The following is an 18,798-nucleotide window of genomic DNA, read 5'->3' on the forward strand; positions in this document are numbered from 1 at the left end:
CATTTCAATGTAAAATGAAAACTTGGCTCACACATTGTAACGACGGCATAGACGATTCGAGCCTAACTCACGACCGTGACATAACAATGATGTAATGTACTGACTTATGCCACAGTTAATGTTATTATTCTGACACTTTATCTTCATGCGACTTCCAAAAATGAGGAGTGCAGATTGTTTTTTTGAAAATAATTTCTCAATACTAAAGAATTTCAATGCTATAAAATTAAACATTTAACAACTTTATCAATTCGACTGAATTTTTTCGTAATTTCGAATTTTGTCATAACTTTTTAGTGAGTGAACTGATTTTAATGATTCATCTTTTATTTGAAAGCTGTTGTCTGTCATGTGGTCCCGTTTAAATTTGCTCTAGTTATGACAATTTGAAGATTTAGTTTTTTTTATGTTAAAAATAACAATTCTGTAAATGTCTATTTATTTTTAAACTACATGACGGCCGTAGCTCTACCCGCGTGTTAGAGTTCAGGTCAAAGTAAAATAAAAATCATAATTTCGCAAATAAAAAAAAAAATGAATATTACATTCGAAATTTTGGAAAAATAATCCGAATATGACATTCGATGATCAAAGAACATTTGCCAGAAGAAAATTTACTAGAAGTAAAGTAGACAAAGACTACATAATTTCAGTCGTTTCTTTTTTTTCTCTTATGACCATAATTCTTGTTCATTATTGCCTGAAACTAGGTAGGTGCAAAGGAAATCTTAATATATATAAAAGAAAGTGGTCTTAGTTACACTATTTATAACTCAAGAACGTATTAACCGATTTGGCTGGATATCTGTCCCGATGTAGCTTAGATCCAGGAGACGGACATAGGAAAGTTTTTATACCGGAAATCCCAGGGGAACGGGAACATGCAATGAAAACCCCGGGCCTATATTTCCTGTGACTACGTGGGCAAAGCCGCAAGCGGAAAGCTAGGTGTATATATTTTTATTAAATATTTAGATACTTCGCAATTGACAGTATTGCACACTTTACATGTAACATAAGAGATATAGCACAAAAAATTTAAAGAAATAGCTTTGAAAAGGATTTAAGCTGACGGTTTGATAAATTACTGCAAAGGCTACGTTTAAAATTTTTAGTTCAGCAAAGTTTTTTTGTCAAACTATCGGTTTTGTATGCGATACCTTCAAATTACCATCCTAGCTGCGCCTCGCGGTTTTACCCGCGTAAGTCCGTATCCCGTAGGAATATCGGAATAAAAAGTTGTCTATATGTTATTTAGTTGTCCAGCTATCTACGTACCGAAATTTCATTGCATTCGGTTCAGTAGTTTTTGCGTGAAAGAGCAACGAACACACACACATCCTTACAAACTTTCGCATTTATAATAATAGTAGGACTAGTGGTTCAGCCATGGTTTTGCCCGTGGTACATATATAGCCAATAGCATTCGGGAATCACGAATACAATGAAAGAATTTTTGAAATCGATCCAATAGTTCCTGAGGTAAACGCGTTCAAACAAAAAAGCTCTTTAGCCTTAGTTTTATATATTAGTAAGGAGGAAAGTTTATGCAAAAGCAGCCAAGAAAAATTGATTTTTTAAATCCTACTATCCTACTTCATATCCTAATTATATTATAAATGCGAAAGTTTGTAAGGACGTGTGTGTGTTTGTTGCTCTTTCACGCAAAAGCTACAGAACCGATTGCAATGAAATTTGGTACGTAGTCAGCTGGACAACTGGAATAACATATAGACAACTTTTTATTCCGATATTCCTACGGGATACGGACTTACGCGGGTGAAACCGCGGGGCCCAGCTAGTATACCATAATTCAACAATTAAAGATAAGCAATGCAGTCATTGAATCAATATTGTATTGTAAGGAAAAACATTCTTACCACAAGCAACTAACGAATTTCTTAGCCAAATGTTATAAAAAATAACACGACAAAAAAATCGCGAGTCAAACGAATATAATATACGGCTTATAATAATAACATTACTTATGTTGCTAACCGTACACACATATAATAAAACATCGAATCCATCAAGTACCGGCCAATGTACCGTCAACAGAAACGACATTCATCATAGTTTTTATATCACAGGTTGAACTGGTGTGCTGCCAACAACCTCACCATTAGGGCTGCCACCCGGATAATAGAAAAGGCTATATACATCATTAATTTCGGGATAATTTTCCATTGTACTTGAACAAAAAATATACATGATATCAGTTTATTTCACGTGTTTTGTTATATGTATAAGATTGTATTTTTTTTTTTTTAATAAATATAAATTAAACACACTGTAATTCTAAACATCTTATTGTATTTTGTACCTATTTTTTTTTTACCACACTTAATTTTTAAATTTACCATTAGTCCAAAAAAAAGGTGGCAACCCTATTCATAGTGTTAACAAAAAAAACCTGGCAACCCGCCATTTAAAAACTGGGCAAAGCAATTTGAACTGCTATCAAGGACTTTGTTTATTTTTCGCGTGTCTATATTATGGTTCATTTACACATTCGTGTTTGCTATTCGCTTCTTGACTCGATAAATAAATCATGTGTATATATCTCTCGATATATTAAAAAAACATACAAAAACATAACCAGAAGACGAAACATAAATTCATAATGTTGGGGAAAGAAAGATCTTTATGAAATTAGCTTCAAAAAAATTTAAAATCGGTTCACTAGTTCCTGAGATAAGCGCGTTCAAACGAACTCCTAAGCTTTAGATATATTGTTTAGAATATTTTATTGCCAATAACAATCGCCTATTAACTTCGTTAAAAAATTGTATTAATTTATTCATTTACATAAAATAACTGTAACCTTCATTAAAGGTTCATTCATAACACTGTCATAATATTATTCAGTTCCAAATCCTACCAATATTATAAATGCGAAAGTTTGTAAGTATGTGTGTGTGTTTGTTGCTCTTTCACGCAAAAACTATTGTACCAATTGCAATGAAATTTAGTACGTAGACAGCTGGACAACTGGAATAACACATAAGCAACTTTCTATCCCGATATTTCTACGGGATACGTTCTTACGCGGGTGAAACCGCGGGGCGCAGCTAGTTTGTCATAATCTGAACTACTTAACAAGTTGGCAACTGTTGGAGCTGAAGGCTTTTCACAACATCAAGTATTTCGTTGATATTGTCACGATACACTATAAAAACTTGGCAGACTTTTCAATAACCTAAATTGTAAATAAAACTGTAAGTTTATGTACCACTAGTATTTATTTGCTTTAACAATATGAGGGTAACTACTGCATATCTGACATATTTTCTAAGTTTTCTAGCTTATTAGTTTCACATGTATATTATTCTATAAACTCCTGTAGACTTGGTGATTGATTGACTCACTTGAAACGGAAAGATTTTATTTCAACTTTGTACACTTATCAAAGACAATGCAATAATTTCATGAGTTCTGAAACTATATATCTTTTGTACACACATTATGCAAATAAAGAATTATTATTATTATTATCAACGACGGGACATTGGCAAAATTGTAACAAGGAAGTACTGCCATGATTCAAACTTGAACTAAAATGTAGAAACTATTTTACAATATAAGTAGTATTGATTATTTTTTTTTATGTCATAGCGGGCAACTGAGCTGGTGGTTCGCCTGATGGTAAACGATCACCACCGCCCATGAACATTCGCAGAGGCTCAGACCTCTGAGAATGCGCTGCCGAAGGAAAGTATTGATGACTGGAAAGAAGGAATAGACTGGGAAGGGCTAGGAGAACGAAACAGGCCTCCGACTCCCTCACTCACGGTACGAATCACAATAACAAGCTATTATTTCACAACGGTTTTAGACCATCAAGTATAATATAGTGTAGGGTGGTAATTGATTGATTTAAATATTTAGTTAAAATATGCACATAGCTTGGCTTTATCATGATAATATATTACGACTACAATCGATTCTAAATTCAAAAGCTGTACGCTTTACTTTTACGTTAATATATTAATTTAAAATTATCAGCTTTTCCTACAACTCGCCATGAATTCTAAATTCAAATATTCTCGCCCTTTACCTATCCGCAATTACTCAAAATCGCCCGTTAATTCCAAATTCGAATATTGTAATTGCATGCACGAGAACGCAATTGATTCTAAATTCAAATATTCAAATTGCATTTTTTTTCCCACTATTGCAGCGGCCATTACACAACACACGTTGACACACCACACTTCCTGCGCATGCGATACGCAATCCTATATCTCCAGTAACCCAAGACTTGTCGCAATGCACTCGGTATCTAGGCATCTGTATGTATAACACATACCCTGGCTTCGTTCGGAAAGTTATTACAGGATTAATATTACGAAAACCAAAATGTGGGGGATATCGGTTTAGCTGTTAATCTACACTGATATTATAGAGAGGAAAATTACAAACATACAAAAATATAAAAGTTTCCTCTTTATAATATGGATAACTAGCAGCGCCCCGCGGTTTCACCCGCGTAAGTCCGTATTCCGAAGAGCATCGGGATAAAAAGTAGCCTTTATGCTATTCCAGTTGTCGAGCTATCTACGTACCAAATTTCATTGCAATCGGTTCAGTAGTTTTTGCGTGAAAGAGCAACAAACACACACACATCCTTACAAGCTTTCGTATTTATAATATTAGTGGGATAGTAGAATAAAGCTTTAATTCAAGAAGATACTTGAACCTGTTCTATTCTTTGCAGTATACTATACTAACATTTTACGACTGTTATTAATATACTCGTATCAGCTAGTAAGTCGTGACCATGCTGTCACTAAAATAATTAATAGATCGTGATCCAAACACGCTCTGAAATCAATACCATTAAAAAAATCGCGTCAAAATCAATCCATCAAACTTTATTTATTAGTACCCAAACTGATATAAAACCTCTTTTCACACAGAGAACACGAATCAGATTCGCGTTCTAAATTTAAATCTCCCGCCAATCGACCTACATTCCCGCTTTAACGTTTCCTCCGTTTTCATGGCTTTGTTTTAATGAAATTTATGAAAATTCTTATTATTTATCGTTTATCAGTTGGCGGATATTTATTTATGATACAAAATACAAAAAAATCTGTGTTAAGTCTAACTTCAGCTTTTCTTACTAAATGTATTGATTTAAATGAGGCAAATTGTACGCATGTATGGCATTTCAAATATGGCCGAATTATTACTGGTTTTTTTTATTAGCAATGGCTTTACCATTGCATATTTTAAAACGACGTTTACACGCACCAGTTAAGACAGTGGGATTACATTTATTCAGATAACCTTGAATATACAATGTTATAACTTCACAAATACAATGATATTCCACGAAACATAAGAACCACTTTTGCAGACAAGACTTTCCATAACCAACTAAATCTCATACAAGCTTCGCCTGGCAGCTGCAACACTACCCACACACACAGAGACTCCTTGTTTACATGGGAAGTTAAAAATAAAATACATATTGAGGAATACACGTTTTTCAGACGATAGCACAATTCGTCCTATTCATTTTTACGTACATAAAATATATAAATAAATAATATAAATATCTCAATTGCAAAAACACTCGCATAAAATTAATACACAATCTCTGAGCGATATCTGCTATAAATAGGCCGCTGACACATCTGAAGGCGACGCCCGATTACGTCACAAGTGACGTGTGATTACGCACCTTATAAATAAGTTTCGCAAGAGGTGTGTAGCCCGGATCAACATGTGCCAAAAATACTATATACAGGGTGTCCCACCACTGGTACTATGCTCAACGTAACTTATAGAATTTAATACGTTAATTACTTAAAAAATACTCATGCTATCCCTGATGCATATTTCTCTAATTAGATGAATTCTTAAAATTCAATGTGTGCACTCGTGTATACATATAACGCACACGCACACACACATACTAATTGAAAACATGAATTTTATTATGAATTTATTTGTTAGAACTGTGATTATAAAGTTTTTATGAAAAACTAGCTGCGCCTCGCGGCTTCACCCGCGTAAGTCCGTATCCCGTAGGAATATCGGGAAATAAGTTGCATATATGCTATTCCAGTTGTTCAGCTTTCTACGTACCAGATTTCATTGCAATCGGATCAGTAGTCTTTGCGTGAAAGAGTAACAAACACACACACACATCCTTACAAACTTTCGCATTTATAATATGAGTAGGACAGTAGGATTTAAGTCCGCACAACTCGCCAACAAATTGGCATACAAATGATCTTAAACCTACGTCAGATCACGTTTTCAGAGACACAATGTCCACATTATCGTAGCGATATATGCCGATTGAACGAAGCTAGCGATGTTAACATAGATTTAAAGAAACAATCGAATAAGAAATTTTGTACGACGTTTTTTGTTCAAGCATTTTATTTCAGTAATCGGTGTTTGCAAAACTATAAGTAGTGAGTTTTTATTGTGGGAGTCGAGCACGCTTCAGCACGAATTGGTAAGGCTCGCAACGGGGAAGTACCACACCCCCACAGAAAACCGGCGTGAAATAGTGGCATGCCACTGTGTTTCGTACGGTGAGTGGGGGGAGCCGGAGGCCCGTTTCCTTTTCCTCATCCGTCCCAGTCCATTCCTTCTTTCCAGTCGTTAATCCATTCCTTTTCCCTTACCCCAAAAAAGCGGGCAGCGCATTCGCAGAGGCCCTACCTTTGCGAATGTTCATGGGCGGTGGTGATCGCTTACCATCAGGCGAACCACCAGCTCCGTTGCCCGCTATGACATAAAAAAAAAAGTGAGCATAGTACATCAGTGGGACACCCTGTATAACAATGGCTATACGCAATAGCGTATTTAGATGGTTGCAGTGTGTTGGAAAAATGCGCTTCTGTATGTATACCTTCTGTTTATATGCGAACTAGCTTTTCGCCCGCGGATTCGCCCGCGTAGAATTCGCTTATACCGCGCGACATGGTAAGGAGTATTTTCTTCGCATTAAAAAGTACGGTTTGTTCTTTCCCACGTTTAGCTCCATCTTCATAACAAGTTTCATCAAAATCGGTTTGACAATAACGAACTTTCATCCCCTCTTTCAACCCTTTCTACCCTTTTCGCAATAAAAAAGTATCCTATGTCCTTTCCCAAGTTCAGTTCTATCTTAATACCGAATTTTATCAAAATCGGTTCAGTGGTTTAGGCGTGTAAGCGTAACAGACAGACAGACAGACAGACAGACAGAGTTACTTTCGCATTTATAATATTAGTAAGGATAGCATTTTGGGAGAGGCCCAATCTGATATATAAACGTGCATTAAAACTCCTAGCATAAACTAAAACTTCATCTGTAATATTTTATGTTATCTGTGGTTGTTTCATAAGTCGGTATGTGTCATGCGTTTTACTTTAATATAGGCTAAGCTGTATTTGGGACTGCCTCCTTGGCACAGTGGTTAACGCGTGAGCGTAGAACCGAGGGGTCCTGGGTTCAATTTCCGGTGGGGACGCACAAAAAAAAATGTCTCGGTCTGGCAGGACACAGAAGGCTGATCACCTACTTGTCCCTAAAGAAAATCGATCAGTGAAACGGATGTACATCATCTGCCCCATACCCCACTAGGGGAAATGGGACTTCACTTTTTTTAAGCTGTATTTGGATTCAGGCTGCTGATGATCGGTTCTTTTTGGAAATCTTTGGGGGAGGCCTATGTCAAACAGTGGACGTTCTAAAAGCCTGCAACGAGGCTACGCTAATTATGGATTAAAAGTTGATAGAATTTATGTTGGGTGTGAGCATTTTAACAGATTTTTCTCATTTTTTTCATAGGCAAAGTATTTATATTCGTTTTTCCTATATAGATTTTATTTTTCTTTAATTTTCTTCCATGTTCAACTCTCATCTTTTTTCCAGCATACAATCTTGTATTATATGTAATAATAATAATAATGATAAGTATAGTATTTTCCTGTGTTTGATTTTACGCGAGTATTATACATTTAGAAATTAAAGATTTTTTAACGGATTTTAAACAAATTTTGTATGACCTTCAAGACATATAACATCTCAGTCTCCCCGTGACCACGCTCGCTGTAAAGTGTTCGAAACGTCGGGTCAATAATATAATGAATAAATCGCGTTTAAAATCCGTTAAGAAGTCTTTGATTTATAAATGTATAATAGCGTGAAATCAAACACAAGAAACTACTACGTATTTTCTATCTTTCTTTTTCATGCAATTATTGTATTGTCGCCGATCCTTGATAAATGTACAGGATTTGAAAAAAAACAATGTAACGTAAAGGCAAAGGTGTTATGAAATACTAACTGTGGCCCGCGGTTTCTAATATCGGTTTCTAATCTTTTAGTGTTAGTACCTACTACATTACATACATTTATTTACACATTTTAATTTTATAATCCAATTTTTACCATATATTATCTCTTTAATACATTTAACGTATATTTTTAACTATTTAATACATATAACTAACTGCTCCCGCAGTTTCATCCGCGTAAGTCCGTATCCCGTAGGAATATCGTGATAAAAGTTGCCTATATGTTATTTCAGTTGTCCAGCTGTCTACGTACCAAATTTCATTGCAATCGGTTCAGTAGTTTTTGCATGAAAGAGTAACAAACACACACAGATCCTGACAAACTTTCGCATTTATAATATTAGTAGGATTATAATTTTAGTGGGATCGACTTTATCGATGGTATATTACGATCATAGATATAAACAATTGGCATAGAAACAAACCACTAACGTTTGGCAAACAGACAAATAGTCTCTGAAATTGTCCCGACATCTTAAATGTTTTACTGTAATTGCTATTGTTTTTAACCGACTCCAAAATAGGGGGGTTCCGCTCAATTCGAATGTGTAAATTACAATATATCGTTCCACCACAATTTCATCCAGATCCGTATCTCCGTTTTTAGGCTAACAAACATCCTATCTCAATATAATACCTTTTTGACATAAAAAAAAAATCGCTTTCATCTTCATATTAACAGTTGTATACAAGACGTTTGTTCCATACACATTATAATGGAGTCTTTGACATGTAAATATCGATCATAAAATCTCTATAACACATCCGCACCCTCCCGTGACCTCTTTATTGCAAAACGAAGCATATTAATTGGATCTTATTGCCCAGCAATTGGGATTAATTTTGCTTAACTAATAAAATTAGGAAGCCATATGGTCCGTCCATTATGTAGTCAATGTATAACTATGTAGTTTTATTAATTAATTGTATTAAGATATCCTACTAATATTATTATAAACGAATCTTTGTAAGTATGTTAGATGGATGTTTGTTACTCTTTCACCCGAAAACAGCTTATCGTATCTGTATGAAGTTTCGTTCAGAGATAGATTATAGTCTGGATTAGCACATAGCCAACTCTTTACCGGGGTACCACGCGAGTGACGCCGCGGGTTACAGCTAGTTACGATATAAATATTTTATATATACATAAGTAAATACTCATCAAAGAGAGTAATTGATATGCATTATGTTTGTGTTGTTGACCGCAAAACTGTTGCAAGAATTTTGCTGTTGTTGTCTGTTTGTATGTGCTGCAATCACGTAAAACAACTGCGCAGATTTGGACGAAATTTTATATGGTGATAGACCAATAATTGGTTCAACTAATAAGCTGCATTTTGGTCGAAAAAAATACTTTTTTTTGGGATGGCAATTTCGTGAAAAGCGAATTTAATTGGTTAAGGTGTCATAGGAGAAGTCTTCAAACGTGATTTTTTAAAATCTATTAAGAGATAACCAAGGAGTTCTAAGTGGGAGTTTTTCTAAAATAAATAGTTGACAAGATATAAAAAGTCGTAAATAATATGAAATATAATTGAAAATTAAATGAGCATAATGAAATGAGTAGGGTAATGAGTATATGTCTTCTAAAGTCGTAAATACACTGGCTCATTTTTTCGAAATCCATGAAATATTCAGATATGTAGTAACACAAATTTCAGATCATTAATCAATAAAAAAATACTATCATTACGAAAGTAAATCCGTCTATCTCTTCTTCACGCACCACTAAGCCGATGTGGATGAAATTTGGTACAAACATACTTTGTGACCCGAAGAGGAAAGAAAGTAAGATAGAAAGAAAAACAACAAAACACGTTTATCCTGACAAACCTAAGAGAACGCAAGCGGCAAGCTCGGTTTTATTACAAACACGTTATTTATTTCTTTGTTTATTTATTTATTTACATATCACCGAAGAGAAAAAGAAAAACAATAAATCGTCAATATAAAAAAGACCATGCAGGCACATATGTACTAAAAGGCGGCCTTATTGCTCAATGGCAATCTCTTCCAGGCAACGTTTTTTGAAAAGGAATGTTTAACGTGTACGCAATGGCACAAAGCAATATTGTAACAATAAAGCGTTATCATAAATTGAGTGTCATAACATTAGTGTTATATTCATGTAACACGGCCACGATTAAATCAATTAATCGATCGGCAATCAATTATTCACATGGTGAATAATAATCGACGTCCCTAGCGAAGCAATTGCTGAAAAACATCGTTCTACTTAATATGCATTTTTGTCAATTTATCTTTACAAGAAAATCGCTCAGGTGCAAGTCGGACGCACGGACAGACAGACAAACGGACAGCGTAGTCTAAACAATAGATACTTTATCCTACGGAATCCTAAAGACATAACTCTTTAAGTTAGTATTTATAGACGACTCAATATACTTTGATCGGTTTTTCATTTTTATTTACAAACGTTTGGCCGCTTATCAAGTGATAAAAGTCGAAGTTAAATTCGATTTTACGTTCAATAATATAACCAAGGGATACAGTTGGCTCTGCTAGAATTAACTGTATTTTGTAAGATATGTTTTGAACTAGAACCAAAGCAAAACTTGCTATAATGCTTGGTAGAATTTGTATTGTGAATTTTCTTTTGGTCAGGACAAATGCTTCGCCCTACGTATTATGTTTCTTTCAAGAAAATTGTTTGTCTTTAAAGCAGAGTAAAGTAACTATAAATCTTAAAAGTATACTTTAAATGAATCCACCTCTTGACTTGACAACAAATCCTATTAATATTATAAATGCGAAAGTTTGTAAGTATGGATGTATGGATGTTTGTTACTCTTTCACGTAAAAACTACTGAACCAATTGCAATGAAATTTGGTACGTAGACAGCTGGATAACTGGAATAACATATAGGCAACTTTTTATTCCGATATTCCTTCGGGTTACGGACTTACGCGGGTGAAACCGCGGGGCACAGCTAGTCTATGTATAATAACTTACTTATACACCCCATTTTACCCTAAATCCGTTCCAAGAATGGAGCTGATACAATTCGGTTGTATAGAGTTGAATTGCATCAATCCTACTCATTTAATATCCAAAGATCCCTTTTCTCAAACGAATACCCACCGTTTGTTTTCCTACCAAACCCCGTACAATTATCAAGCGTTTATAAAACTCACCTCTTCCACCGATTTCTTCGAGAACTCGTTCATGGACACGATCCATTGCTGCACAAGTTCATTCACAATAACCAAATCATTATATAACCACGTCAACAGCTCATTCACCCACTGCACGCTCGCGGGGTCCGCGCCCGTGCAGGTTGGCACTATGACGCTGTGGTGTTTCTTCAGCGACAACTGCTCCGGCCCGGGGGACATGCGACCCAATCTTTTTTTGTTCGGCGGCGTCGCCGGGACGAAGCTGGTCGGTTTCGTCGGCTTGAAGGCGCCACTCTTTATCTTAGCACTAGTCGCCAGCACACTATCAGCACTGCTGATTATTTCGTTCGCTGTCTTCTTCGTTTCGTCGCCCGCTTTCGACTTCTCCGCCTTCTCTTCTACTTTCCTCGCCCCGAACTTCCCGTACGCCCATTTCGCGATCCCCAGCAACACTATCGAGAAAACGATCCAAATGAATACGAGCATCACTAGATTATCCATGGCTGTGTCCATATAGTCGAAGCTACATATGAGGTCGTCGACGGCTTCTGCAAGGTCAGCCATAGTTTTCCATGGTGTTTCCCACCATGCGGCGTGTTCACCCGCCGACGGTCTCCCCGATACTGACTTGGAGCCCAACATTTTTTCACTATTTTTGAATGTTCTATTTTCGAACCCAGCTGTGCGTCTCGCTCGCTTCTCTTTCGCGCGTTCTAAAACTGCATTACAGTTGATTTAATATAATCCGTACGTTTCTGAACGCATCGCACAGACAAATAATTCGTTCGTTCGTATTTATTGGCGGTTTCCGTGTGTTCAATTCGTTGACATTTTGCAGGCGACTGTAACAAAGATAATATTGGTTATAATCTGTATTTATCGTAATTTTGTGTTGTGAAATAATCTACGAAACGGTTTCTTACGAATGTGACGCGTGACTTATCGCAATAAAAACTTTACAGTTCATAAAACGTTGCGGAACATTCTTGGACACAGAAAAATAAATCATGGCTCAATGGAAGAGAAACATTGTTGTGCTGTACTGCAGTATAACAACTTTCGTGTGTTGACATAGTTGACATTTTAACTGACAGGTATATCGAATTATAACTATATGTAACATTACATATAAGAGAGAAAATACGTTTAATCACAAATAACTATAAAAAAGCAACACTACCAAAAATTTTACTAACACCTAATACAATAAGATATTTAATTAATAAAAAAGCATTTCAAGAACGAGCGTGTGGTTGTAGATATTCGTGAATATGTGAACTACTCAGTTTTAGCATTTAACTAGTGAAGAAGCGCTGGTTTACTTAGATTATGGTCTACTTGGAGCGTTTAAAAAAACCTCTAGTGCCCGCTCTAAGATTGAAAATAATTAAAAAGTTAATTCGAATGAAAAAGATTAAAAAAAAAAAACATTTTGGACCAATGCTCTCTTTCCTAGCTTCAATCCTACTAATCCTATCCTCTTCTATCTTATCCTACTTCCTACTAATATTATAAATGCGAAAGTTTGTAAGAATGTGTGTGTTTGTTGCTCTTACACGCAAAAACTACTGAATCGATTGCAATGAAATTTGGTACATAGACAGTTGGACAACTGGAATAACATATAGGCAACTTTTTATTCCAATATTCCTATAAGCGAAACCGCGGGGCGCAACTTGTTTTTTTTATATATTTCATATGGGATCAGTAAATAATAATATAAGCAATAAAAATATATTTTTTTATAATAAACTGAACCGCCGCAGCGACCACATGGCAGGCACCAGCTTTCAAACATACAAAAGAATCATAAAAATCGATTCACCCAGTATAAAGTTTTTTTTTTTATGTCATAGTCGGTAATTGAGCTGGTGGGTCGCCTGATGGTAAGCGCTACCACCGCCCATGAACATTTGGAGAGGTGTAAGGTCGATAGCAGACCTTACGCCTCTTCAAATGGATTGCCGACTTCAAATGGGAAAGGGATTAGGAAAGGATTGACGAGAGGAATAAAGGAAAGGACAGGGAAGGGTAGGGAAAAGGATATGGGCCTCCGGCTCCCCCACTCACCGAACGAAACACAGCAGTATGCTATTTCACGCCGGTCTTCTGTGGGGGTGTGGTACTTCCCCGGTGCGAACTGGCCCAATTCGTGCCTAAGCGTGCTCGACTACCACATAAAAGTTACAATGAAACAAACCTAAAAATTACAGTTTCAATTACCTCCTTTCTCGAAGTCGGTTGAAAACATACAATTGATAACACAATAAATTATATATACATTAAACGTATATAATTGGATATTACCTCACCACTGACTCACTAACCTTACCGTCTGACCTCAGTATGTGATAAAACACTTTGGACTGACGAATTCATATTTAAAATTTATATTATTAATGAGTACAATCTTAATTAGCATAAAAATCGGCCAAGTGCGAGTCGGACTCGGGGCCTTACAGGGTTCCGTACAAATAAACTAAAGAGTAAAAGAAATTGGTCATCCATCCAATTGATGATCGTGTGAAACGTAGCTTTACCTCGGTTTTCTTATTTTTTATTTTAGCGAGAACAAAAAAAAAAAACAAAAAAAATCCACTGACTATCACGATGCAGGATATACAGCCTGGTGACAGACGTACGGACGTACAGATAGACAGACAGGGAATACAAATATACGGTAAAATATTTTTTTTACTTATCCGTTCATATATTCAAGGCAATAACATTGAATGTAACCATTTAAAAGCACAAAAACTTGACATAAAAGGGAAGATACATAATTTATTTCTTTGTATTGATTTTTTATACATAATACCTTATCATATCAACCATTGAAAAGAGACATAGAATAATAAATACGCACAAACGAAATGTCTTTTACGACAGTCGTAAAGATCCGACGGTAGTTTTTAGTACTATTTTAACAGCTATAGTAAATGTGGTCAACAAAAGACTATATAATTTTAATGCAAAACAAACATACATATATAACATAGTAACTAAGGTGTCAAGTGTGAGTATAGATAGACTAGCTGTGACCTGCGGTTTCAGCCGCGAAAAAGAGTATATATCCTAATTGTACTATTACAGACACACCATTTTATTGTTTGGTATAGATGTACCAGGTCCCAGGTTTGATTTCTTCATAGTATTGGTAGATGGGAGCCGATATTATGTGTAAATAATAAATGGACTATTCCATACAAAAATAAATTTATTCACTTCGAACCAATAGTTCATGAGATTAGCACGTATAAACGAAAAAAACTCTAGCTTTACTTTATTAGTGTAGATGCAGATGTAATGATCATTTAAAATTAATTGGATCTACTGTCCATACTAATAATACAAAGACAAAGACTTTTTTGTTTGTTTGTATTTAGTAAGCTGTTAAACCAAAATTAACATTATTTTACCAATTAAAATAAACATTCCTAAATATTATCCTACTAATATTACAAACCCGAATGTTTTTAAAAATGAATGGATGTGTGTTTGTTACTCTTTCACGCAAAAACAGCTGATCGGATCTTTATAAAACTTGGTACAAATATGGATATAATATATTCTGGATTATCATATAGGCTCCATTTATATAGGCGTTATCCCTGTTCTGCAGGTGCAAGCAGCCATACACGCAAATTAAAAGCATCCAAAGCTTGAACTGTTGGTTTGAAACCAGAGGTGTTAACTACTGAACCTCTGCTGACAGTTATATGATCTCTGTATTCAAGCATAAAACTCTTCGCCACAAGGCCAGGTCATGCTAGACACGTCGTGACGGCCATATTTAAACCTACTAGCTACGCTCCGCGGTTTCACCCGCGTAAGCCCGCATCCCGTGGGAATATCGGGATAAAAAGTTGCCTATATGTTATTCCAGTTGTCCAGCTGTCTACGTACCAAATTTCATTGCAATCGGTTCAGTAGCTTTTGCGTGAAAAAGCAACAAACGCACACACATCCAACCAATAGAAAAACACATAAAATTCTCAATTCGATAATTTATTTAAACAAAATAATTACCATATATTATAACTATCATATATTTAATTGTGTTTTGTGTAATTAACCACTTTTAACATTAAAATTCACTCGTTATCGCATAACCAACCTCGATGATGTCACTAGCAAGGTCGTACCAACGCTACTTCCACCCAGAGTCGAAGGTATTTTATATATAACAAGGTTTCCGCCCGCGGCTTTACCCGCGTAGTCGTAAGAACTATAAACCAAGGGTTTTCCTCGCATGTTCCCCTTCCCGTGGGATTTACGGGATAAAATACTCTCCTACGTCCGTCTGTTTCGAAGCTACCTCTGCACAAATTTCCAGGCAAATCGGTGTATCTATTCTTGAGTTATAAACAGTGAAACTTCTCCTTTTATTCATCGACTTCAAAAACCAACCAGTAAAGCGTACATTCGCATCGATTTAGGGAAAATTAATTTTTTTTTTTTTAAAGTTGCCAAATACAAAAAAAAAACGTCAAATATACTCAAAAAGACACGAATTCCATAGACAACTGATCTCCAAAACACAGCTAGCGTTGCTAATATCTCCTGTATCCTCTATATCACTCCAAAAACCAGTCTCCATACTCGTATATAAAATTAAAACACGACATATCTAACCGTAACCTTGTAACTACTGTACAAGCTAAATAATCATTAGACGATACAAGAATCACTAATCACACTAATATTATGAATGTAAAGAACTACTGAACGGATTTTGATGAAATTTAGTATACTGACAGGGTATGAGATGACTTGGTTGATATGGTACTTTTAGTCCAAATTAAATGCTCCCTTGGGATAAAACATATATCATCTGCCCCATACCCCAGTACGGGACACGGGACTTCACTTTGGGATAAAATAGGAACGGGCGGAGCCGGGACGAGCGTGTAGTCCTACTAATCCTACTAATATTATAAATGCGTGTTTGTTGCTCTTTCACGCAAAAGCTATGGAACCGATGGCAATGAAATTTGGTACGTAAACAACTGGAATAACATATAGGCAACTTTTTAAAATTTTATTATCTCTCATTTAGCGTTTTATATAAATAAATACTTTAATACACTCACTCAAATAAAGAAGTGGACGTGTAAAAAAGAAAAAAAAAAAACAAAGAAGAGCGGTATATCAGGCGGCCTTACCGCTAAAAAGCGATATCTTCCAGATAACCTTTGGATATATGAAAAGTTTAACAGAGGTAAAGCGTTTTTATGTATGTACATTTTTAAAAATGCGACCGTAATTACTATTATATTCGGTCGGTTTAAATATTGTAAAGAAATTTAATTATAAGTTTTAAATACAAAGAATATAAGTTTTAAAGTGTTATCTTAAGCTATTTACTATTTATCGAATTATTTAAAGTAACATTTATGTACAAGTTCAATGTATAAATATGAAATTGTCTTTTGATAAATTAAATTACGATAGTTATGAATTATTTTCTATCAAAAAACACAATTTGACAAGTTCGAGTATTTCTGACCCCCATCTAATATTATTCCCCTACCTAATATCCTACGAATATGATAAACGCGAAAGTTTGCATGTATGGTTGGATGTTTGTTACTGCTCCATACGCAAATAGCATATCGTATCTGTATGGAATTTGGAACAGAGATAGAACATAGGCTACTTTTTACCCACGGGTATCACGCGAGTGACGACGCGGTTTACAGCTAGTTTTCTATATATCGGGGTCTCTCGTATCATTAAACCTTCGGGGTAAAAAAGACTTCATTGAGTATCAAAGCTTGTAAACATATCCTAGTCTAGTATATAAATATTCGTACAAGCTAACGTGAATTAAAAATTTTCTTTTATATGTTTTCTCCGTTCAATTGTCCACTCGCGGGGTACGGGGCAGACGCATTAATTCACATCTGTTCAACTAATCGATTATCTTCACCGGCAAGTGGGATCAACCTTATGATCTACTAGATAAAACTCATTATCGTCTTTCCTAATAGAAATATATAATCTATAAAGTAAATACACTTACCAATATCTTAACGAATATCACAAAATCATATATTAAAACAGTTAAAAAATTAAATAAAAAAAAGATTTATTATTAATCACGTTATCGATTTTAACTAACCTCAACACACAACACTCCACACAACCACTCGCTCTGACATTCGCGCCAATACTGATTGAATCTTGCAAAAAAGAAACATTTATAAACAAACACGATTTATAACTTATTTAATTGGCGATAAGGGTTATTTTCGGATGCCGTAGGTGTAGGCCGAGTAAATAAATGCAAACATCGGAGGATGTTGCCAGAATTATTTTTATGGTAATAATGTTTATGCTTACTTTGTTGTGAATAAAAAATAAATTGGCTTTTTATAGAAGTTTAAAACGCAAGGACAAAATTAATTGCTAATATATTTGCTTGTTTTAAAAAAGGAATAGGTTTTTTCCCCAAGTCTCAAGATGATTTTTTAATATTTCCCAAAAACAAGGGAGATACGGGACTAGATAACTCTCACGGAGTTATCAACTGATACGCAAGATTCTTTTTGGTGTTTGATAGTAAATTGATGTCACATGGTTTAATTTCTAACCGACAATCAAAACCGAAAAGCAGGAGGTTCTATTGTATGTAATTTATAGTAGAACTAGCTACGCCCCGCGGTTTCACCCGCGTACGTCCGTATCCCGTAAGAAAACTGTGATAAAAAGTTGCCTGTATATTATTCCAGTTGTCCAGCTGTCTACGTAACAAATTACATTGCAATCGGTTCAGTAGTTTTTGCGTGAAAGAGCAACAAACACGCACACATCCTTACAAACTTTCGCATTTATAATATTAGTAGGATTAAGTAGGATAGTAGGGTAGTAGAATAGGATAGGATAGAGGTAGGATTTAGAGTGGTACCTCACTCTTCTGGAAAGTCAATAACCTTTTCTAGTAAAAAGATTCATATTTATGTATGTTCGTCTTACTTACTCAATCACTGAGAAATGGCTCATCAGTTTTCAATGAAAATTTATACAAACAGTTTTTCTGAGATCAATGAATACTAGTGATGTTTCAATTAGCACAAACGAACAACATTTGTAATGCTAAAAAATTAGTCCTTGTAACAAATAATGAATGATTCTCAAAACTAGATGTGTTTAAACGCCATATTAGAGTAATGCTAAATGTGCTAAAAGTTGTCTAATTTTTTGTTTATGCAAGCAATTTGAGCGAGGATTAATCGTCACTAACTATGAAACTTAGTTAAATAATCTCCCGTACTATATACTTAGTCTGGCCATAAATACTGTTACACTTAATTATAAAAAAATATTACATTTGAATTTCGAATCTGT

General features: G+C 35.2%; 1 protein-coding gene across 1 annotated transcript in view; it reads right to left on the minus strand.

Moving 5' to 3' along the window:
- The window catches only part of LOC119835984, a 50,471-nt gene that overhangs the window by 20,483 nt on the left and 11,190 nt on the right, over window positions 1-18,798 (minus strand). Inside the window, exon 2 of the mRNA XM_038361124.1 lies at window positions 11,467-12,290. Within this exon, the coding sequence (XP_038217052.1) occupies window positions 11,467-12,090 (624 nt within the window). The 5' untranslated portion in view covers window positions 12,091-12,290. The remainder of the gene's footprint in view (window positions 1-11,466; window positions 12,291-18,798) is intronic.

Source organism: Zerene cesonia, chromosome 22 (genome assembly GCF_012273895.1).
Source record: "Zerene cesonia ecotype Mississippi chromosome 22, Zerene_cesonia_1.1, whole genome shotgun sequence".
Lineage (NCBI taxonomy): Eukaryota > Metazoa > Arthropoda > Insecta > Lepidoptera > Pieridae > Zerene > Zerene cesonia.